General features: G+C 43.9%; 1 protein-coding gene across 3 annotated transcripts in view; it reads right to left on the bottom strand.

The window, feature by feature from the left end:
• Nucleotides 1-23,497, bottom strand: part of ubac2 (UBA domain containing 2) — a 224,323-nt gene that overhangs the window by 90,596 nt on the left and 110,230 nt on the right. For all 3 annotated transcript variants that reach the window (XM_063048397.1, XM_063048399.1, XM_063048398.1), the window contains 2 exons: nt 21,526-21,649; nt 3,023-3,070 (listed from right to left, as the gene is read on the bottom strand). In XM_063048397.1, coding sequence (XP_062904467.1) covers nt 3,023-3,070; nt 21,526-21,649 — 172 coding nt within the window. The remainder of the gene's footprint in view (nt 1-3,022; nt 3,071-21,525; nt 21,650-23,497) is intronic.

Consider the following 23,497-nt stretch of genomic DNA (forward strand, 5'->3'; position numbering starts at 1 on the left):
TCTAGGACCAGACAGCACAGCCTCAGAAAACAAGGCCGTCCTTTTACAACAGAAATGAGGAGGAATTTCCTCAGCCAGAAGGCGGTGAAGCTGGGAATTCACTGCCAGAGACGGCTGTGGAGATCAAGTGTTTGGGTATATTTAAAGTGGAGATTGATAGGTTCTTGATTAGTAGGGGTGTCAAAGGATACAGGGAAAGGCAGGAAAATAGGGTTGAGAGGGATGATAAATCAGCCATGATGGAATAGCAGAACAAACTTGACGCACCGAACAGCCTATTTCTGCTCTCATGTCTTACTTTGGGAGGATTTGGGAGTCCTTGTGCGGGATTCTCAAAGGGTTAATTTGCACATTGGATCTGTGGAGCGGAAAGCAAATGTGATGTTAGCATTCATTTTAAGAGCGCCAGAATATAAAAGCAAAGATGTAATGTTGAGAGTTTATAAAGCACTGGTGAGGCCTCACTTGGAGTATTTTGAGCAGGTTTGGGCCCTTTGAAGGATGTACTGAAACTGCAGTGGATTCAAAGGAGGTTCACAAAAATGATTGCAGGATTGAATGGCTTGTCATATGAAAACTGTATGATGGTTCTGGGCCTGTATTCACTGGAATTCAGATGAACGAAGGGTGATCTCATTGAAGTTCATTGAATGGTGAAAGGCCTTGATAGAGTGGATGTGGAGAGGATGCTTCCTATGATGGGAGTGTCTAAGACCAGAAGATAGAGCCTCAGAATAGAGGGTCTTCCTTTTAGAACGAAGTTGAGGAGGAAATTTTTTTTTAGCCAGAGAGTGGTGAATCTGTGGAATTCTTTGCCACATGCAGCTGTGGAGGACAAGTCTTTATGTATATTTAAGGCATTGGTTGATAGATTGATTGATTGGTCGGTCAGGGCATGAAGGGATATGGAGTGGGCGGAGGGAGGCAGGAGATTGGAGCTGAGAGGGAAAATGGATCAGCCATGATGAAATGACAGAGCGGACTCGATGGACCAAATAACCTAATTTTGCTCCTGTTTCTTATAGTCTTATGAGCTAATGAAAGGAAAAATTTTTAAAATAAGATTTTTAGAGTTGCAATCTTCTGATTACTCTTGTGCCATGTGCTCATAAGGCAAAAAACTGGATGTGCGGTTAAGAAGGGTTTCAGGTCCATGGTCCATGAGGCTCTCTCCCAGGCCAGATGTACAAGAAGAAGGGGCTGCATCTAACCTGGAGCAGCACGAATATCCTTGCTCATGCTACCTGAGAGGGCTTAAAGCTGTTGGTAGTGGGGTGTGAACCAGAACAGGTCAGCAAGTAGACAGATTAAGGGGAAGGTAGATGTTAGGTCAAGTGCTTCTAAAAGGAAGGGCCAGGTTACTGAATATGATGAGACTAATGGACTGAAGTGTATTTACAGTATTTTAATACGAGGAGTATTTTTAGGTAAAGCAGAACAGCACAGGGCCTGAATTAGTGCATGGAACCACAATGCTGTGGGAATTATAGACTCACAGTTGAGCAAAGGGCTCTCAACATTCAAAGGACTCAGCTGGATATCGATTAGTTAGAGATATGAGCAGACAAGTGGCAGATGAAGTTTAATCCAGACAAGTAGGAGGTATTGCAATTTGGAAGGTCACATTTAAAAAGGAAAGGGAAAATGGCAGAGTAAATAGCAGAAGCATTGATGTAGAGAGGGATCTTGGGGTGCAAAGTGCATAGATCCCTGAAAGTGGCAACATAATACAAGGCTGGTAAAGGCAGTGAGAGGTATTGAAGAGAATGGACCATAGGAAAAAGGAAAGGAGGAGGGGAACCACAGGGAGGTGAGAGGCAGGTGAGAGGAGGTAACAGACCAGAGTGGGGAATAGAAGAAGAGGAAAGGGGGAGGGAATTTTTTTCCACCAGAAGGAGAAATTGATATTCATGTCATCAGGTTGGAGGCCACCCAGATGGAATATAAGGTGTTGCTCCTCCACCCTGATGGCAGCCTCTTCTTGGCACAAGAGAAGGCCATGGACCAACATGTCAAAACAGGAAGGGGAATTTGAATTAAAATGTTGGGCCACCGGGAAGTTCTACTTTTGGTGGAAGGAGCAGAGGTGCTCGACGAAGTGGCTCCCCAATTTACGACAGGTCTCATCAACGTAGAGAAGGCTGCACTGGACACAACAGGCGACCACAGCAGATTTGCAGGTGAAGTGCTGCCTCACCTGAAAGGTCTGTTTAGGGCCCTAAATGGAGGTGATGGAGGAGGTGAATGGGCAGGTGTAGCACTTTGGCTATTTGCAGTGATAAGTGCGGGAAGGAGATTAGTGTGGAGGAACGAATGGACAAAGGAATCATGAAGGGACCGAGCCCTGCAGAAAGCAGAGGTTTGAAGGGGTGGGGAGCTAAAGATATGCTTGGTGGTAGGATCCTTTTGGAGATGGCGGAGGTTGCAGAGAATGAAGTGTTGGATGTGGAGGCTCATAGGGTGGTAGGTAAAGACAAGTGAAACTATCACCGTTAAGGTGACGGGAAAATCAGGTTAACGTGGATGTTTGGGAAATGGAGGAGATGCTGTTCTATGTTCTAACTGTAGATGTACATCGCCAGCTGGAGTGAATGCAATGGATCATTTAAAGATCTTCAGAGGGTTTGAAAGAGTACAAGTAGAGATGTTGTCACTGGTAGGTAAGATGAAAACCGGGGGAATAAATACATCACTATTACTCATACATTCAATAGAAAATTCTGGGGAAACTTCATTGCTCCAAGCAGGTGAAAATGTGGAACTTACTACCACAAAATTAGGGCAAATAACAGTTAAGGGGAAGTTGGGTAAATACGTGAGGGTTACCTGAAGAGATGCTTGTGGGGTGATTGGGGTTTGTGTGGGAGAGCACTCATTGATCAAATGGCCTGGTTTTGTTCTTTAAAGCTAATGTAATTCATAAAAGATGCATTTTTACCATGTAGCATTCAAGTACTGTTACAATAAATATAAAATTTAAACCACTGAAAAGGAACTTTGTCAAAGCAAGTAGAGTGCTTACCAATCCACTGAATGCCAAGATCCAAATATTGGTACTGGAAGTCAAAAGCTGCAAAGAAAAATCATTTATAAGCAGCTGCAGAACAACTGGAATAAGAGTTCTTACTTCTTGATATGCAATTTTCTTTTTCTTTAATTCTTAAAGAGAGAAAAAGATTAATTCTAGCGATAGCGTCAACATGTTCTTGAGATCAGGCCAGCATGGCCTAAGTATTTCAGTTAAAGAACAGTACAGAGCAGAGGGAGAAGAGAGAAAGAAACAGCTGCTTACTCTGTTAATATTTGTGCTCACTCATCAGTTATCCAACCTCTAACCTGATTATTACATTTGACATGTGATGGTCAATTACCTGGCTCATTATATGAAATTAGGATATGCAGATAATTAGGGCCTCAGGCTGAACCCAATTAGATAATAACCAAACCCTATATTACGTCCCTTATTTCCTTGACTCTTGCTTCACGGTCATTTATTAATATTAGCTCTAATATTTGCAATAACTCCTCCAGCCTCCACAGCTATTTTGGGAGAGAGTGTTCCAGAATCCCAGTAGGTTCTGCGTGACATCACTTGGAGTTATGAGCCTTGGTCTTGATACGGTTCATTCTCTGTCTCTAACCTTCAGAGCAGAGAATTTCCACTTATCCACAATAGGTAGAGTGATATCTGAAGATTATGCCTGTTGGGGGAATTCATGTTCCAGGTGGGCTGCAACCTGAGCTGGGCTAAGCAGGCTGGAAGATGACATGAGTGAAGAGAAGGCTGTTATCAAGAAACGGGACAACTCTATTCGATATAAGTACTTGGGTTGGAAAGAAGAAAAGGACTGAAAATTCAAAGAGAAATTAATTGAAACACATTTCAGTTAAACTTCCAGAGATTGAATTATTTTATAAATTCATTCTTTGGATGCATGGCCAGCATTTATCACCATCTTCGACAGCCTCTCGTCAACCTTTTAAACAATTGCAGTCCTTGTGATGAAAGTACTTCTGTTTTATTGCTGGGTAGATAGTTTGAGATTTTAATCTGGAATGGTGTGATGTTTCTCCAGAGAGCAGTGAGAATGCAGAATGTGTTCCTGCTAAAAACAGTTAAGATAATTGGCAGAGATGCATTTAAGGAGAAGATGGTTAACTATATGAACAAAGAAATAGATATGGTTATGTGTTATCAAGTCAGAATAACGCATTGAACAAGAGAGTGAGTATGGCAATAACAACAAAATAAATTTGCATTCACATTACACTTTGAACATAGTACAATGGCAATCGATACAGTGCCCATAAGTATTAACCCCCCTTTGGAAGTTTTCATGTGTTATTGTTTTACAACATTGAATCACAGTGGATTTCATTTGACTTTTTTTTGACACTAATCAACAGAAAAGACTCTTTCGTGTCAAAGTGAAAACACATTTCAACAAATTGGTCTAAATTTATTACAATTATTAAACACAAAATAATTGATTGCATAATTACTCACCCCTTCACCAGTATTTAGTAGGTGAACCTTTGGCATCAATTACAGCCTTGAGTCTATGTGGATAGGTCTCTATCAGCTTTGCACATTTGGACACTCCAATTTTCCCCATTCTCCTTTTACAAAATTGCTCATGCATTGTGAGTGAACAGCCCCTTTCAAGCCCAGCCACAAATTCTCAATTGGATTGAGGACTGAATTCTGACTTGGCCATTTCAGGACATCAACTTTGTTGTTTTTAAGTTATTCCTGTGCAGCAATGGCTTTATGCTTGGGGCCATTGTCTTGCTGGAAAACAAATCTCCCAAGTCACAGTTTTCTTGCAGACTGCATCAGGTTTTCCTCCAGGATTTTGCTGTATTTGCTGCACTGATTTTACCCTCTGTCTTCACAAGCCTTCCAGGACCTGCTACAGTAAGGCATCCCCACAACATGATGCAGCCACCACTATGCTTCACGGTAGGGATGGTGTGTTTTTGATGATATGCAATGTTAGCCATTAGTCTGATGGCTAAAAAGCTCAATTTTGGTTTCATCAGACCATAGAACCTCCTTCCAGCTGACTTCAGAGTCTCCCACGGGCATTCTGGCAAACTCTAGCTGAGATTTCATTTGAGTTTTTTTTCAACAGTGGCTTTCTCTTTGCCACTCTCCCATAAAGCTACGACTGGTGAAGCACCTGGGCAACAGTTGCTGTTTGCGCAGTCTCTCCCATCTCGCCACCGAAGTTGGTAATTCCTCCAGAGCTGTCATAGGTCTCTTGGTGGCTTACCTTACTTGTCCCCACCTTGCACAGTCACTCAGTTATTGAAGACGGCCTGCTCTAGGTAGATTTACATCTCTGCCATATTCTTTCCATTGCTTGATGATCGACTTAACTGTACTCCAAGGGATATTCAGTGACTTGGAAATTTTCTTGTATACATCTCCTGAGTTGTACTTTTCAATAATCTTTTCACAGAAATGCTTGGAGTGTTCTTTTGTCTTCATGGTGTAGTTTTTGCCAGGATACTGACTCACCAGCAGTGGAACCTTCCAGATACAGGTGTATTTTTACTACAATCAATTGAAACACCTTGATTGCACACAGGGGATCTCGATTTAACTAATTATGTGACTTCTAAACTCATTGGCTGCACCAGTGATAATTTGTTGTGTCATATTAAAGGAGGTGAATATTTACGCAATCAATTATTTTGTGTCTTATATTTGAAATTAATTTAGATCACTTTGTAGAGATCTGTTTTCACTTTGACATGAAAGAATCTTTTTCTGTAGGTCAGTGTCAAAAAATGCCAAATTATATCTACTGTGATTCATTGTTGTAAAACAATAAAACATGAAAACTTACAAACGGAATACTTTTTACATTAGATGAGGTGACCAAAATCTTAGTCAAACAGGTTTTAAAGAGCATTTTCAAGTTCAAAGTTAATTTTATTATCAAAGTACATATATATCACCATATATAACCCTGAGATTCATTTTCTTGTGAGCATTCTCAACAAATCTATAGAACAGCAACTAATACAGAATCAATGAAAGACCATCCAACCAGGGCATTCAACCAGAGTGTAGAACAGAACACACTGTGCAAATGCAAATATAAATGAATAACAAGAGCATGAGATGAAGAGTCTTTGAATGTGAGTCCATTGGTTGTGTGCACATTTCAATGACGGGGCAAGTGAAGTTGAGTGAAGTTATCCCCTTTTGTTCAAGAGCCTGATAGTTGAGGGGTGGTAACTGTTTCTGAATCTGGTGCTACGAATGCTGAGGCTCCTGTCCCTTCTTCCTGATGGCAGCAGTGAGAAGAGAGCATAACCTGGGTGGTGGGGAATTCCTGACACAGTCACACACTCAAGAACTTCTATAGATGTACTGTAGAGAGCATTCTGTCAGGGTGTTTCACTGTCTGGGGTGCTACTGCAAAGGAATAAAAGAAGCTGCAGAGGGTCGTAAATTTAGTCGGCTTCATCTTGGGTGCTTGTCTACAAAGCACCCAGACCATCTTCAAGGAGCGGTGTCTCAGAAAGGCAGCATCTATTAAGGACCCCCAGCACCCAGGGTGTGCCCTTTTCTAATGGTTATCATCAAGTAGGAGGTACAGAAGCCTGAAGGCACACTCTCAGCGATTCAGGAACAGCTTCTTCCCTTCTGTCACCCTTTCTAAATGGACATTGAACCCATGAACACTGCCTCACTTTTTAAATATATATTATTCCTGTTTTTATATGATTTTTAATCTATTCAATAATTCTATATACCGTAATTGATTATTTATTTATTTTTCTTCTCTATTATGTATTGCATTGAACTGCTGCTGCTAAGTTAACAAATTTCACGGCACATCCCGGTGACAATACACCTGATTCTGATTCTGATGATTGATACTGCTTTCCTATGAGTGTTTCATGTAGATGTACTCAATGGTTGGGTCTGCGCTCAAGGAAGAGCAAATAGCAAGGCAGAAAGGCTTGGTGGGGGAGGGGTAAATTGCAGAGTTTGGAGCTCAGCTGCGAGGGCACACCCGTCTTTAGAGCAACAACACAAATAGCAGTGTGCGATGAACAATTCCAGAAACCCAGAGCTCTCCAAGGACTGTGCAGCTGAAGGAATTCAAGAGATAAGGAAATACGAGGGCATAGATTGGAGAGTAAGGAATAAAATATTAAAATCAAAATGTTTCCAGCCTGGAAGTGGTGAAGATTATTAAGCATAGCTATGAAAATATCGATACGAGTCTGGACGAACTCAAACTACAAAAGATGGAAGGTAGATATAAGCCAAGAAAGCATTGCTGTGATGAAGAATCTTTAACTTGAAATCGTAATGGTTTCTCTCCACAGATGCTGTATGACCTGCTGAGTTTTTTCAGCATGTTCTCTTTTCATTTCAGATTTTCAGCATCACAGCTTTTCATCCTCAAACGGTGGAATAATCTGTTCACAATGCACTTTAGAGGCAAGAAAGAAACGACAACTCTGAAATAAAACTAGTCTGTGCTGCAGAAGAAGGAGGAGACCATAAGGCGTAGGAACAGAATTAGGCCATCTGGCCCATCGAGTCTGCTTCGCCATTCAATCATAGCTGATCCTTTTTTTTTCTCTTCCTCAACCCCAGCTCCCGGCCTTCTCCTCGTAACCTTTGATGCCATGTCCAATCAAGAATCTATCAATCTCTGCCTTAAATACACCTAACGACCTGACATCCACAGCTGCATGTGGCTACAAATTCCACAAATTCACCACCCTTTGGCTAAAGAAATTTCTCTGCATCTCTGTTTTGAAAGGGTGCCCCTCTATCCTGATGCTGTGCCCTCTTGTCCTAGACTCTCCCACCATGGGAAACATCCTTACCACATCTACTCTGTCTAGGCCTTTCAACATTCAAAAGGTTTCAGTGAGAACCCCGCTCATCCTTCTGAATTCCAGTGAGTACAGACACAGAGCCATCAAATGTTCCTCCTATGATAACCCTTTCATTCCTGAAATCATCTTTGTGAACCTCCTCTGAAACCTCTCCAATGCCAGCACATCTTTTCTAAGATTAGGGACCCAAATCTGTTCACAATACTCAAGGTGAGGCCTCACCAGTGCCTTATAAAGCCCTCAGCATCAAATCCCTCTTGAAATTCTGACCTCTTGAAATGAATGCTAACCTGGCATTTGCCTTCCTCACCACTGACTCGACCTGCAAGTTAACCTTTAGGGTGTTCTGCACAAGGACTCTCAAGTCCCTTTGCATCTCAGATTTTTGGATTTTCTCCTCGTTTAGAAAATAGTCTGGACATTTATTTCTACTACCAAAGGGCATGACCATGTATTTTCCAACAACATATTTGATTAGCCACTTTCTTGCCTTTTCTCCTAATCTAAGTCCTGCTGCATCCTACCTGTTTCCTCAACACTTCTTGCCCCTCCACCAATCTTCGTATCATCTGTAAACTTGGCAACAAAGCCATCTATTCCATCATCTAAATCATTGATATACAGTTTAAAAAGAAGTGGTCCCAACACCGACCCCTGCGGAACACCATTGGTCACTGGCAATCAACCAGAATAGGATCCTTTTATTCCCACTCACTGCCTCCTACCAATCAATCAATGCTCTAATCATGCCAGTAACTTTCCTGTAATACCACGGACTCTTAACTTGGTAAGCAGCCTCATGTGTCGCACCTTGTCAAAGGCCTTCTGAAAGTCCAAATATGCAACATCCACTGCATTCCCTTTATCTATCCTACTTGTAATGTCCTCAAAGAATTCCAACAGGTTCGTCAGGCAGGGTTTTCCCTGAAGGAAACCATGCTGACTTTGTACTATCTTGTCCCGTGTCACCAAGTATTCCATCACCTCATCCTCAACAAATGACTCTACCATCTTCCCAACCACTGAGGTCAGGCTAACTGGTCTATAATTTCCTTTCTGCTGCCACCCTCCTTTCTTAAAGAGTAGAATGACATATGCAATTTCCCATTCCTCCTGCACCATGCCAAAGTCCAATGATTTTTGAAAGATCATTTCTAATGCTACCACAATCTCTAACGCTACCTCTTTCAGAACCTTATGTGCAGTTCCTCTGGTCCGGGTGACTTATGTTCCTTTAGGTCTTTCAGTTTTTTGAGCACCTTCTCTCTTGTAACAGTAACTGCACCCACTTCTCTTCCTTCACACACTACAATATCAGGCATACTGCTAGTGTCTTCCACAGTGAAGACTGATGCAAAATACTCATTTAGTTCATCAGCCATCTCCTTGTCCCCATTATTATTTCTCCTGCCTCATTTTCCACAGTCCTATATCCACACTCATTTTTTTAAATTTTTAACATACTTAAAGAAACTTTTACTACCCACTTTGATATTATTTGCTAGCTTGCTTTCATATTACATCTTTTCCCTTCCAATGATTTTTTTGTTGCTTTCTGTAGGTTTTTAAAAACTTCCTAATCCTCTATCTTCCCATTAATTTTTGCGTTGTATGCCCTCTCTTTTGCTTTTATAATAGCTTTGACTTCCCTTGTCAGCCATGGTTGTACTATTTACCATTAGAGTATTTCTTCATTCTTGGAATACATATGTCCTGCACCTTCCTCATTTTTCCCCGAAACGCACACCATTGCTGCTCTGCTCACATCCCAGCCAGCAGCTCCTTCCAATTTACTTTGGCCAACTCCTCTCTCATACTACTGTAATTTCCCTTACTCCACTGACACACTGCTACATCAGACTTTACTTTCTCCCTATCAAATTTCAAGTTGAACTGAATCATATTGTGATCACTGTTTCCTAAGAGCTCTTTTACCTTAAGCTCCCTGATCGCCTCCGGTTCATTACATAACACCCAATCCAGTATAGCTGATCCCCTAGTAGGCTCAGCGACAAACTGCTCTAAAAAACCTCTTGGGCAGCAAGAAAATCACTTTGTTGAGATCCATTACCAACCTGATTTTCCCAATCAACCTGCATGTTAAAATCTCCCATGACTACCATAACATTATCCTTTTGATTCGCCTTTTCTGTTTCCTGTTGTAATCTGTGGTCCACCTCCCAGCCACTGTTGGGAGGCCTGTTTATTACTGCCATCAATGTCCTTTTACTCCTGCAGTTTCTTAACTCAACCCACAAGGACTCAACATCTTCCGATCCTATGTCACATCTTTTTACTGATTTGATGCCATTCTTTATCAGTAGAGCAACACCACCCTCTCTGCCTACTTTCCTATCCCTCTGATATAATGTGTAACTTTGGACATTCAGCTCCCAACTACAACCATCCTTCAGCCATGATTCAGAGATGGCCACAACATCATACCTGACAATCTGTAATAGTGCAACAAGATCATTCACCTTATTTCTTCTACTGTGAGCATTTCGATACAACACCTTGAGTACTGTATTTCCTATCCTTTCTGATTCTGCATTACTAATGTTTTGATACTCAGCTTTAACCCAATCCTATGTCAGCACATCCTTACTTAGTTAAGTTAAAGTCTGTCCCGAGCCTTGTGGTCCATCAGGCCGGTGCTTATGCCGGTTTCTGTGGCGTGAAGCAACTGAGAGTACGAGGCTCCCCCCCAGGTAAGATGCCAGTCTATCATGAGGTTAACCCCCAGCATTTGCCGGTACCCATTTTCAGCTGGGTGGAGTGGAGCAGTGTGTGGTTAAGTGCATTGCTCAAAGACACAACACGCTGCCCTGGCCAAGACCCAAACCCACGACCTTCAGATCGTGAGCCCAATGCCCTAACCACTTGGCCACACACCACACCCTTACTTAGATAAGGGGCATAAAACTTCTCACAATACTCCAAGTGAGGCCCCATCAGCACCTTATAATGCCTTAACATTACATCCTTGCTATATATTCTATTCCAGTTGAAATGAATGTTTACATTGCATTTGTCTTCCTCGCCACCAACTCAACCTGCAAATTAGGGAATTCTGCATGAGGACTTCCAAGTCCCTTTGCACCTCAGATTTTGAATTTTCTTTCTATTCAGAAAATAGTCTATCCTTTTATTTCTTCTACCAAAGTGCATGACCATGCACTTTCTGACACTGTAGTCTATCTGCTACTTATTTGCCCATTCTCTTAATCTGTTTTAAGTCCTTCTGTAGCCTCTCTGTTTCCTCAACACTACCTGCCACTCCATCTATTTTCACATCGTCTGCAAATTTAGCCACGAAGTCATCAATTCCTTCATCCATATCATTGACATATAATGTAAAAAGCAGTCCCAACACAGAACTCTATGGAACATCACTAGTCACCAGCAGCTAACCAGAAAAGGCTCTCTTTATGCAACACATCAAAGTTGCTGGTGAACGCAGCAGGCCAGGCAGCATCTCTAGGAAGAGGTACAGTCAACGTTTCGGGCCGAGACCCTTCGTCAGGACTAACTGAAAGAAGAGCTAGTAAGAGATTTGAAAGTGGGAGGGGGAGATCCAAAATGATAGGAGAAGACAGGAGGGAGAGGGATGGAGCCAAGAGCTGGACAGGTGATTGGCAAAGGGGATATGACAGGATCATGAACAGGAGGCCCAGGGAAAAAGAAAACGGGGGGGGGGGAATCCAGAGGATGGGCAGGGGGTATAGTGAGAGGAACCGAGGGAGAAAAAGGAGAGAGAGAGAAAAAGAATGTGTATATATAAATAAATAACGGATGGGGTACGAGGGGGAGGTGGGGCATTAGCAGAAGTTAGAGAAGTCGATGTTCATGCCATCAGGTTGGAGGCTACCCAGACGGAATATAAGGTGTTGTTCCTCTCACCTGAGCGCAGCTTCATCTTTACAGTAGAGGAGGCCGTGGATAGACATATCAGAATGGGAATGGGACATGGAATTAAAATGTGTGGCCACTGGGAGATCCTGCTTTCTCTGGCAGACAGAGCGTAGGTGTTCAGCGAAACAATCTCCCAGTCTGCATCGGGTCTTGCCAATATATAGAAGGCCACATCGGGAGCACCGGACGCAGTATATCACCCCAGCCGACTCACAGGTGAAGTGTCGTTTCATCTGGAAGGACTGTCTGGGGCCCTGAATGGTGGTAAGGGAGGAAGTGTACAGGCATGTCTAGCACTTGTTCCACTTACAAGGATAAGTGCCAGGAGGGAGATCGCTGGGGAGGGATGGGAGGGACGAATGGACAAGGGAGTCGCGTAGGGAGCGATCTCTGCGGAAAGCAGAGACGGGGGGGGGGGAGGGAAAGATGAGCTTAGTGGTGGGATCCCGTTGGAGGTGGCGGAAGTTACGGAGAATAGTATGTTGGACCCGGAGGCTGGTGGGGTGGTAGGTGAGGACAAGGGGAACCCTATTCCAAGTGGGGTGGCGGAAGGATGGAGTGAGAGCAGATGTGCGTGAAATGGGGGAGATGTGTTTGAGAGCAGAGTTGATGGTGGAGGAAGGGAAACCCCTTTCTTTAAAAAAGGAGGGCATCTCCCTCGTCCTGGAATGAAAAGCCTCATCCTGACAGCAGATGCGGCAGAGACGGAAGAATTGCGAGAAGGGAATGGCATTTTTGCAAGAGACAGGGTGAGAAGAGGAATAGTCCAGATAGCTGTGAGAGTCAGTAGGCTTATAGTAGACATCAGTAGATAAGCTGTCTCCAGAGATAGAGACAGAAAGATCTAGAAAGGGGAGGGAGGTATCAGAAATGGACCGTGGAAAGTGGCCAGTGCGTGAGTGGGCCAGTGAAGGAGTGGAGCTTTGAGGCTTTGACTCGAGAGGCTTCGACGAGAAGAAGTGGAGGACAAGCTAGCTCGCAGTTAGTTTTTACAATGTCTCCTGAGACGGTGATGTGCCTCTCATGTGAGATGTGGCAGTCTTGGGGGAACTCCCCTCTCCCGCAGAGTCACATCTGCCAGAAGTGCATACAGCTGGGCGATCTGGAAGACTGTGTAAGGAATCTGGAACAGCAGCTGGATGACCTTCGACTCATAAGGGAGAATGAGGCAGTCATAGGTGAGAGCTACAGGGAGGTAGTCACACCTAGGCTGTCGGAAGCAGCTCGTTGGGTGACAGTCAGAGGGGGGAAAGCGAAGGTGAGCAGACAGGTAGTGCAGAGCACCCCTGTAGCCATTCCCCTGAATAATAAGTTTATCGTCCTGGATACTGTTGGCGGGGACAACTGACCAGGTGTGAACCACAGTGGCAGGGCCTCCGGCACTGAGTCTGACCCTGTGGAGCAGAAGGGTGGAACGGAGAAGAGGAGAGCTGTCGTCATTGGAGACTCTGTAGTCAGGGGAGCAGACAGGAGATTTTGTGGACGTGAGAAGGACACCCACATGGTTTGTTGCCTCCCGGGTGCCAGGGTCTGGGATGTCTCTGACCGGGTGCACGACATCCTGGTACGAGAGGGAAAGCAACCAGAAGTTGTGATACATGTTGGGACCAACGACATAGGCAGGAAGAGGGATGAGGTCCTGAAGTGTGAGTTTCGGGAACTAGGCAGAAGACTGAAGGACAGGACCTCAAGGGTGGTGTTCTCAGGATTGCTGCCAGTGCTACGTGACAGTAATGGTAAGAATTGGAGGAGATGGCAGTTGAATGCATGGCTGAGGAGTTGGTGCAGGGAGCAGGGTTTTAGATTTTTAGATCATTGGGATCTTTTCTGGGGAAGGTGGGACCTGTACAGATTGGATGGGTTGCACCTGAACTCGAGGGGGAGCAATATCCTTGCAGGTAGGTTTGCTAGTATGGTTCAGGAGGGTTTAAACTAATTTGCAAGGGGGATGGGACCCAGAGCGATAGAGCAGTGAAAGAACTGCATGGAGTAAAGTCAGATCTAACATACAGAGAGGCTGTGAGGAAAGAGAAGCAGAATAAACGGTGTAAAGACAGTAAGGTAGAAGGGCTGAAATGTGTGTACCTCAATGCAAGAAGCATCAGGAACAAAGGTAATGAAATGAGAGCTTGGATACATACATGGAATTATGATGTAGTGGCCATTACAGAGACTTGGCTGGCACCAGGGCAGGAATGGATTCTCAATATTCCTGGATTTCAGTGCTTTAAAAGGGATAGAGAGGGCGGAAAAAGGGGAGGAGGGGTGGCATTACTGGTCAGGAATACTATTACAGCTACAGAAAGGGTGGGTAATGTAGCAGGATCCTCTTTTGAGTCAATATGGGTGGAAGTCAGGAACAGGAAGGGAGCAGTTACTCTATTGGGGGTATTCTATAGGCCCCCTGGTAGCAGCACAAATACAGAAGAGCAGATTGGGAGGCAGGTTTTGGAAAGGTGCAAAAATAACAGGGTTGTTATCATGGGTGACTTTAACTTCCCTAATATTGACTGGCACCTGATTAGTTCCAAGAGTTTAGATGGGGCAGAGTTTGTTAAGTGTGTCCAGGACGGATTCCTGTCACAGTATGTGGACAGGCCGACTAGGGGGAATGCCATACTAGATCTAGTACTAGGTAATGAACCGGGTCAGGTCACAGATCTCTCAGTGGGTGAGCATCTGGGGGATAGTGACCACCGCTCCCTGGCTTTTAGCATTATCATGGAAAAGGACAAAATCAGAGAGGACAGGAAAATTTTTAATTGGGGAAAGGCAAATTATGAGGCTATAAGGCTAGAACTTACGGGTGTGAATTGGGATGATGTTTTTGCAGGGAAATGTACTATGGACATGTGGTCGATGTTTAGAGATCTCTTGTGGGATGTAAGGGATAAATTTGTTCCAGTGAGGAAGATAAAGAATGGTAGGGTGAAGGAACCATGGGTGACAAGTGAGGTGGAAAATCTAGTCAGGTGGAAGAAGGCAGCATACATGAGGTTTAGGAAGCAAGGATCAGATGGGTCTATTGAGGAATATAGGGAAGCAAGAAAGGAGCTTAAGAAGGGGCTGAGAAGAGCAAGAAGGGGGCATGAGAAGGCCTTGGCGAGTAGGGTAAAGGAAAACCCCAAGGCATTCTTCAATTATGTGAAGAAAAGAAGGATGACAGGAGTGAAGGTAGGACCGATTAGAGATAAAGGTGGGAAGATGTGCCTGGAGGCTGTGGAAGTGAGCGAGGTCCTCAATGAATACTTCTCTTCAGTATTCACCAATGAGAGGGAACCTGATGATGGTGAGGACAATATGAGTGAGGTTGATGTTCTGGAGCATGTTGATATTAAAGGAGAGGAGGTGTTGGAGTTGTTAAAATACATTAGGACAGATAAGTCCCCGGGGCCTGACGGAATATTCCCCAGGCTGCTCCATGAGGCGAGAGAAGAGATTGCTGAGCCTCTAGCTAGGATCTTTATATCCTCGTTGTCCATGGGAATGGAACCGGAGGATTGGAGGGTGGCGAATGTTGTCCCCTTGTTCAAAAAAGGTAGTAGGGATAGTCCGGGTAATTATAGACCAGTGAGCCTTACGTCTGTGGTGGGAAAGCTGTTGGAAAAGATTCTTAGAGACAGGATCTATGGGCATTTAGAGAATCATGGTCTGATCAGGGACAGTCAGCATGGCTTTGTGAAGGGCAGATCGTGTCTAACAAGCCTGATAGAGTTCTTTGAGGAGGTGACCAGGCATATAGATGAGGGTAGTGCAGTAGATGTGATCTATATGGATTTTAGTAAGGCATTTGACAAGGTTCCACGCGGTAGGCTTATTCAGAAAGTCAGAAGGCATGGGATCCAAGGAAGTTTGGCCAGGTGGATTCAGAATTGGCTTGCCTGCAGAAGGCAGAGGGTGGTGGTGGAGGGAGTACATTCAAATTGGAGGATTGTGACCAGTGGTGTCCCACAAGGATCTGTTCTGGGACCTCTACTTTTCGTGATTGTTATTAACGACCTGGATGTGGGGGTAGAAGGGTGGGTTGGCAAGATTGCAGACGACACAAATCTTGGTGGTGTTGTAGATAGTGTAGAGGATTGTCAAAGATTGCAGAGAGACATTGATAGGATGCAGGAGTGGGCTGAGAAGTGGCAGATGGAGTTCAATCCGGAGAAGTGTGAGGTGGTACACTTTGAAAGGACAAACTCCAAGGCAGAGTACAAAGTAAATGGCTGGATACTTGGTAGTGTGGAGAAGCAGAGGGATCTCGGGGTACATGTCCACAGATCCCTGAAAGTTGCCTCAGAAGTGGATAGGTGGAAAGCTTATGGGGTGTTAGCTTTCATAAGTCGAGGGATAGAGTTTAAGAGTCGCGATGTAATGATGCAGCTCTATAAAACTCTGGTTAGGCCACACTTGGAGTACTGTGTCCAGTTCTGGTCACCTCACTATAGGAAGGATGTGGAAGCATTGGAAAGGGTACAGAGGAGATTTACCAGGATGCTGCCTGGTTTAGAAAGTATGCATTATGATCAGAGATTAAGGCAGCTAGGGCTTTACTCTTTGGAGAGAAAGAGGATGAGAGGAGACATGATAGAGGTGTACAAGATAATAAGAGGAATAGGTAGAGTGGATAGCCAGCGCCTCTTCCCCAGGGCACCACTGCTCAATACAAGAGGACATGGCTTTAAGGTAAGGGGTGGGAAGTTCAAGGGGGATATTAGAGGAAGGGTTTTTACTCAGAGAGTGGTTGGTACATGGAATGCACTGCCTGAGTCAGTGGTGGAGGCAGATACACTAGTGAGATTTAAGAGACTACCAGACAGGTATATGGAGGAATTTAAGGTGAGGGCTTATATGGGAGGCAGGGTTTGAGGGTCAGCACAACATTGTGGGCCGAAGGGCCTGTACTGTGCTGCACTATTCTATGTTCTATGTAAACTTGAGGGCAGGAAAAAAGTTGGAGGCAAAGTTAATGAGGTCAACGAGCTCAGCATGCGTGCAGGAAGCAGCGCCAATGCAGTTATTGATGTAGCAAAGGAAAAGTGGGGAACAGATACCAGAATAGGTTTGGAACATGGATTGTTTCACAAAGCCAACAAAAAGGCAGGCATAGCTAGGACCCATACGGGTGCCCATGGCTACACCTTTAGTTTGGAAGAAGTGGGAGGAACCAAAAGAGAAATTATGAAGAGTAAGGACTAATTCCGCTAGACGGAGCAGAGTTGTGATAGAGGGAAACTGGTTCGGTCTGGAATCCAAAAAGAAGCGGAGAGCTTTGAGACCTTCCTGATGGGGGATGGAAGTATATAGGGACTGGACATCCATGGTGAAAATAAAGCATTGGGGGCCAGGGAACTTAAAATCATCGAAAAGTTTAAGAGCGTGAGAAGTGTCACGAACATAGGTAGGAAGGGATTGAACAAGGGGGGATAAATCCATGTCGAGGTATGCAGAAATGAGTTCGGTGGGGCCAGAGCAAGCTGAGACAATAGATCTGCCAGGACAGGCAGGTTTGTGGATCTTGGGTAGGAGGTAGAAACGGGAAGTGTGGGGTGTGGGAACTATAAGGTTGGTAGCAGTGGGTGGGAGATCCCCTGAGCGGATAAAGTCAGTGATGGTGTGGGAGATAATGGCCTGGTGCTCCTTAGTGGGGTCACGATTGAGGGGTAAATAAGAGGAGGTATCCGCGAGTTGTAAATGAGTTCTCTTTATTCTCTTTATCTCTCTTTATTCTCACTCTTTGCCTCCTGCAAATCAGCCTATGCCCTATCCAAGCTAATATCCTTCCTGTAATACTACAGGCTCTTAACTTGTTAAACAGCCTCATGTGTGGCACTTTGTCCAAGTACACAACATCCTACGATTCTCTTTGTCTATCCTGCTTATTTCTTCAAAGAATTCCAACAGATTTGTCAGGCAAGATTTTCCCTTAAGGAAACCATGCTGACTTTGACCTGTTTTGTCATGTGCCTTCATGTACCCTGAAACAACAAAATGACATCCTTAACAACTGTCTCCAACACCCTCCAACCCACTGAGGTCAGACTAACTGGCTGAAAATTTCCTTTCTTCTGCCTCTCTCCCTTGAAGAATGGAGTGACATTTGCAATTTTACAGTCCTCCACAACCATGCCAGAATTCATTGATTCTTGAAAAATCACTACTAATGCCTCCACAATCTCTTCACCCATCTCTTTCAGAACCTCTACCATCATCTCTGCTGGTGTTCCCTTTCAATAAATTTTGGGCAGCCCCTTTCTCATGCCTCTGTAGTCCCCTTTACTCCACTGTAATAAATACATCTGACTTTAGCTTTTTCACAAATTACAGGCTGAATTCTACCTTATTATGATCACCGTCCCCTAAGGGTTCCTTTACCTTAAGTTCTCTAATCAATTTTGGTTCATTGCACAACACCCAATCCAGAACAGCAGATCCCCTTGTGGGCTCAAACATGAGTTGCTCTATAAAGCCACCTCATGGGCGTTCCACAAATTCCCCTTCTTGGGATCCAGCACTAGCCTAATTTTCCTAATCTACCTATCATCAGCATGTCCTTGCTAGCTGTCTCGCTACACACTGCCTCTGTTTATAAACTAACCCTCCACATCCTCAGCCCTATCACTTCAGTTCCCACCATCCTGCCAAGTTAGTTTAAATCCTCCTGAACAGCTCTAGCAAACCTGCTTGCAAGGATATTGGTCACCTTCGGGTTAAGGTGTAACCCATCCCTTTTGTACAGGTCATACCTTCCCCAGAAGAGATCACAATGATCCGAAAATCTGAACGCCTGCCTCCTGCACCAGTTCATTAGTCATGCATTCCTCAGGCGGGAGGAGAAAGAGCAGCGCGCCGCGCGTGCGCAGCCCTCCGGTGAAAAATGATATTGTATCCATTAAATAGGGGCTGTGGACAATTCTGATTTTAATGGAGATGGATGTGAAAGCACAGAGGAACATCTGGAGAAATTTCTGAAACGCCAGTTCGCTGCTGTTGTTACTGCACAGTCGGGAATCTTCCGGAGGGAAGGCTTCAAAATCCCTGGCTTTGCCTGCTGTTGGCGACCGAAATTGAGGTCGAATCGTTCTGATAGAGATGGCGCTCAGTACTCGGTGTCAGAGAGCTGATCAGAGGCTCGAAGTTTTCGGATGACTCAGAGTCGGACTGTGGTCGGCATGGCAGGGAGAGTTTTTCTTCCTTCTCCCGTCTGTGTGAGATGTGGGACATTTGAGAGACTTTGAACTTTTTACTGTGCTCATGGACTTCTTCAGCAAGTTATGGTATTGTTGCACTGTTGCACTGTTGTAACTATGTTATAATTATGTGGTTTTGTTAGTTTTTCAGTCTTGGTCTGTCCTGTGTTTTGTGATATCACACCAGAGGAAATATTGTATCATTTCTTAATACATGCATTACTAAATGACAATAAAAAGAGGACTGCGTGTCTTCATAATCTAAAATCATCCTATTCTTACCCTCACTAGTGTGGTGGTTGGATAAGGTGGATGTCATAGAACAAGAGCCCAAGTATTTCACTGAATGTTGGGCTTAGCTGATGGCATTCTTGCCTTAGTCAGAAGGCTCAGAGTTCAAGTCAAACTCCTGTGACTTTAACCAGAGAAATGCAAGAGGACATTCCAGTACAGCAATAACCAATACTGTCCTAACAAAGGTGCTACATTTAAAAACAATTACAATCCTATCTCCAAGTAAATGTAAATGAACAACCAGCAGCATTCTTCATTACACCTTGGTCATTTTGTTTTATGCTTCAGCCAACAGTACTGAAACAGATTATCTGCAGATTATCATGTAAGAGCTGTAAGAGCTTGTTGTGGACAAACACTACTTGTGGAAGATATGTACTTTTTAACAGCAAAATACTTGAAAGGGAAATGAGAAGCTCAATTTAAACACAAGAGGTTCCTTTTCCTTTTGCAGAGATATTGATGATAAATCGACAGAAAGAAACAAGCTGGCTGTTTATCAGGTGCATTTCTCCACGTTTCTCACTTTCCTGCCTGTTTATACACTGTTTTTCTTAAATATTTCTGTCCACTTTATTAATCCCCTCCTGAATCCCTTCTGCAAGCATGTTTTATCTTTATGGATCAGTTCACTTTTTTTACAATTTAACTATCTTGCTGACACAATCTGTTTTGCATATTAGTGAGATATGATCTTAACCAGTGAAGCAAGCATTTATTACATAATTGAAGGGTTTCTTTAAGGCATGCAAAGAACTTTCACCATCTTCACATGATGGTGAAAATACATAGAGTATTGCAATAGAAAGTTCAGAGGATGAGAACAGTGTGGAAACAAGAATTATGAGAACAAGTACAAGAAAAACAAACAAAATTTTATCATCTCTCTACTATCAGCTGATACCAACAGTAATCCAAGTCAACACTATTATGAGGCATATTCCTGATTCAGATTGTACCAATGTGAATATCATTGACAAAACTAGTTTCTACTGGTTGCATATTGATTTTGGACAGAGTGGCCTGATGGGCCATTTCAAAGGGCAGTCATGTTGCATTGGGTCTGGAGGTATGGGCAGCCTGGTTTGGGTAAAAGCTGCAGACATCTTGCCCTGAAGAGCAGGAATTTCATAGTGGCATAGCAACTATGACATAAACTGCAGATGTTAAAACCTGGAGTAGAGTAGATGGACTACAATGTACGGAAATGTATGGTCATGCACTTCGGTAGAAGGAGGAAAGGCATAAACTATTTTCTAAATGGGGAGCAAATTCAGAAATTAGTTGCAAATTGATTTGGGAATCCTAGTGCAGGATTCCCTACAGGTTATCTTGCAGATTGAGTTGGTAGTAAGAAAGGCAAATACAATGTTAGCATTCATTTTGAAAGGACTAAAATCTAAAAGCAAGGGTGCTGCGACTTTATGAGGCATTAGTCAGATCACATTTGGAGTATTGTGAGCAGTTTTGGGCCCCAAATCTAAGAAAGGATGTGCTGGCATTGGAGAGGGTCCAGAAGGGATTCACAAGAATGACTGCAGTATTGATAGGGTAACATAGCACTTGATGGCTCTGGGCTTGAACTCACTGGAGTTTAAAAGAATGAGGGAGGATCTCATTGAAACCTATCCAATAATGAAAGGCTTAGAAAGAGCTGATGTGGAGATAATGCTTCTGATAGTGGGAGAGTCTAGAACCAGGAGGCAGAGCCCCAGAATACAAGAATGTCCCATTAGATCAAAGATAAGAAGGAATTTCTTTAGCCAGAGGGTGGTGATCCTGTGGAATATGTTGTCATAGATGGTTGTGGAGGACAAGTCATTAGCTATATTTCAAGTGGAGGTTGACAGGTTCCTGATTAGTCAAAGGTTATGGGGAGAAGGCAGAAGATGGGGCTGAGAGGGATAATACAAGAGCCATGATTCAATGGCGGAGCATACTTGATGGGGCAAAATGGCCGAATTCTGCTCTTGTGTCTCATGGTCTTGTCGTGTGGAGGAACTCAGCAGGTCAAGCAGCATCAGTGGGAGGAATGCAAGTGTTAACCTTTCAGGTCAAAATCCAGCATTAGGACATGCAGAACTTTGACCCAAAAAGTCAATCATTCCTTTCCTTGATAATCACCATATAGACGAGAACCTGAAGTTTTAAAGATTTTCACAGAATATCATCAATTGGAATTTCAAACTGAAAAATATTTGATCAACAGCAAGATGCTAGTTATTTTGACTTCACCAGACATTAGGTCCAATCACAAACATACCTGTAGCCCCACAATATAGACGAGAGTTTTGTTTGTTATGGATAATCTGCCCAGGATTTGAGTCACCTGAATACTCGGAATGGAGCAGTAAAAAGGCACAAACAATCCAAAGATGGGACCTAGACTGGAAGGACAGAAGAAAAACAGGTTAGATGTAAAGGTCAGAGATTGGCAACCTTTGGAAGTTGATGTTTTATTTCCATGCTTTCAAGGATTTTCCTTCTTAGGTACCTTGCCTTTCTGACAGAGGTGGGCAGATATCAATACAAATTCAAGTAGTTTCCCAGTGTATCAGGAGAACTTTACCATTTTTACCATGGGGCACAACATATTCTCTCCAAAACAGTCTGGTATGGAGGGATCACCGCACAGGATCGGAAAACGCTGCAGAGAGCTAAACACTAGCCACCTCCGTCATGGGCACTAGCCTCCTCAGCATCAATGACATTTACAAAAACTTGTGCCTCAAAAAGACAGCATCCATCATTAAGGACCCACATCATCAGGATATGCCCTCTTCTCATTGCTACCATCAAGGAGGAGGTACAGAAACCTGAAGATACACACTCAATTTTTTAGGAACAGCTTCTTCCCCTCCACCATCAGATTTCTCAACAGACAATGAACCAACCCATGAACATTACCTCACTATTTTTGCACATAGTATTTAATTTTTTAATATAGATTTTTAATTGTAATTTGTAGTTTTTTAATGTATTGCAATGTACAGCTGCCATAAACCAAAACATTTTCATGACATATATCAGTGATATTTGTGGTAACTTCTACTTTGGAAAAGACCACTCGACAATTTCATGCCCAAAACATCGACTCATTGCTGATTGTTTCTCACAAAGACATTGTCATCCAGTTTTAACTGTCTCTCTCGCGCATGTTGATCACGTCTCTCCTGCTTTTCCTGCTTTCTCTTCACTTTTGCCTTCATGTCCGGGCGTAGCAGGTCCAATCTTGACTTGGGCCTACGCCCCATCAGCATCTCTGCTGGAATGCGGGCAGTCATGGTCTGTGGTGTGAGGCAGTACTTAAACAGGAAACGTGAAAGCCAAAAGCTAAGAGAGTCCCCTGTCATCCGCCTCAGGCCTTCCATCACTGTTGGAACAGCCCGCTCAGCCAAACCATTGGAGGCTGGGTGGAAAGGGGCCGTCCGAATGTGATGAATGCCATTCTGCTGCTTGAACTCACTGAACAGCTCACTAGTGAACGTCGGGCCATTATCAGTGACCAGAGTGTCAGGCAACCCATGGACTGCAAACACTTGCCTGAGTTTGTCTATGGTTGAGAGGGCTGTGATGTTGCTCATGATGTAAGCTTCGATCCATTTAGAATGCACATCTACCAGTATAAGAAACATCTGCCCCATAAAAGGGCCAGCAAAGTCCAAATGTATCCTAGACCAGGGGTGGTCTGGCCACTCCCATGGGTGCAAAGGAGTCGGTGGCAGCATATTCTGATTAGTCTGACACTGCATGCATGATTTTACCTTGTTCTCCAGATCCTGATCCATTCTTGGCCACCAAACGTAGGATCTTGCGAGGACTTTTCATTCAAGACACTCCTGGATGAGCCTCATGAATTTCCTCCACAATCTGTGAACGGCCAGATGACCCTTGACCCCCAGAAAATGCAGCCATCCTGCAGACTCAGTTCTGTCCTGCGTTTGGCATAAGGCCTGAGTTCCTCTCCTTCCATGACACTGGGCCAACCTTGTAAAAGAAAAGTCTTGACTTGAGACAGGACTGGGTCCCTCTCTGTCCACTGCTTGATCTGGGTTGCGTTTACAGGTGTCTCTGATAGCCTCTGCAATGAAAACACCATCTCTGGAGGCACATATGTAGTAACAGGTGTCTCAGGTAAAGGTAGTCGACTCAGTGCATCAGCATTTGCATTATCCCCACCTGCTCTGTACACTATAGTATACTGGTAGGCTGACAATGTGAGAGCCCAACGCTGT

The sequence above is a fragment of the Mobula hypostoma genome, chromosome 5, assembly GCF_963921235.1.
Source record: "Mobula hypostoma chromosome 5, sMobHyp1.1, whole genome shotgun sequence".
NCBI classification, from domain to species: Eukaryota; Metazoa; Chordata; class Chondrichthyes; order Myliobatiformes; family Myliobatidae; genus Mobula; species Mobula hypostoma.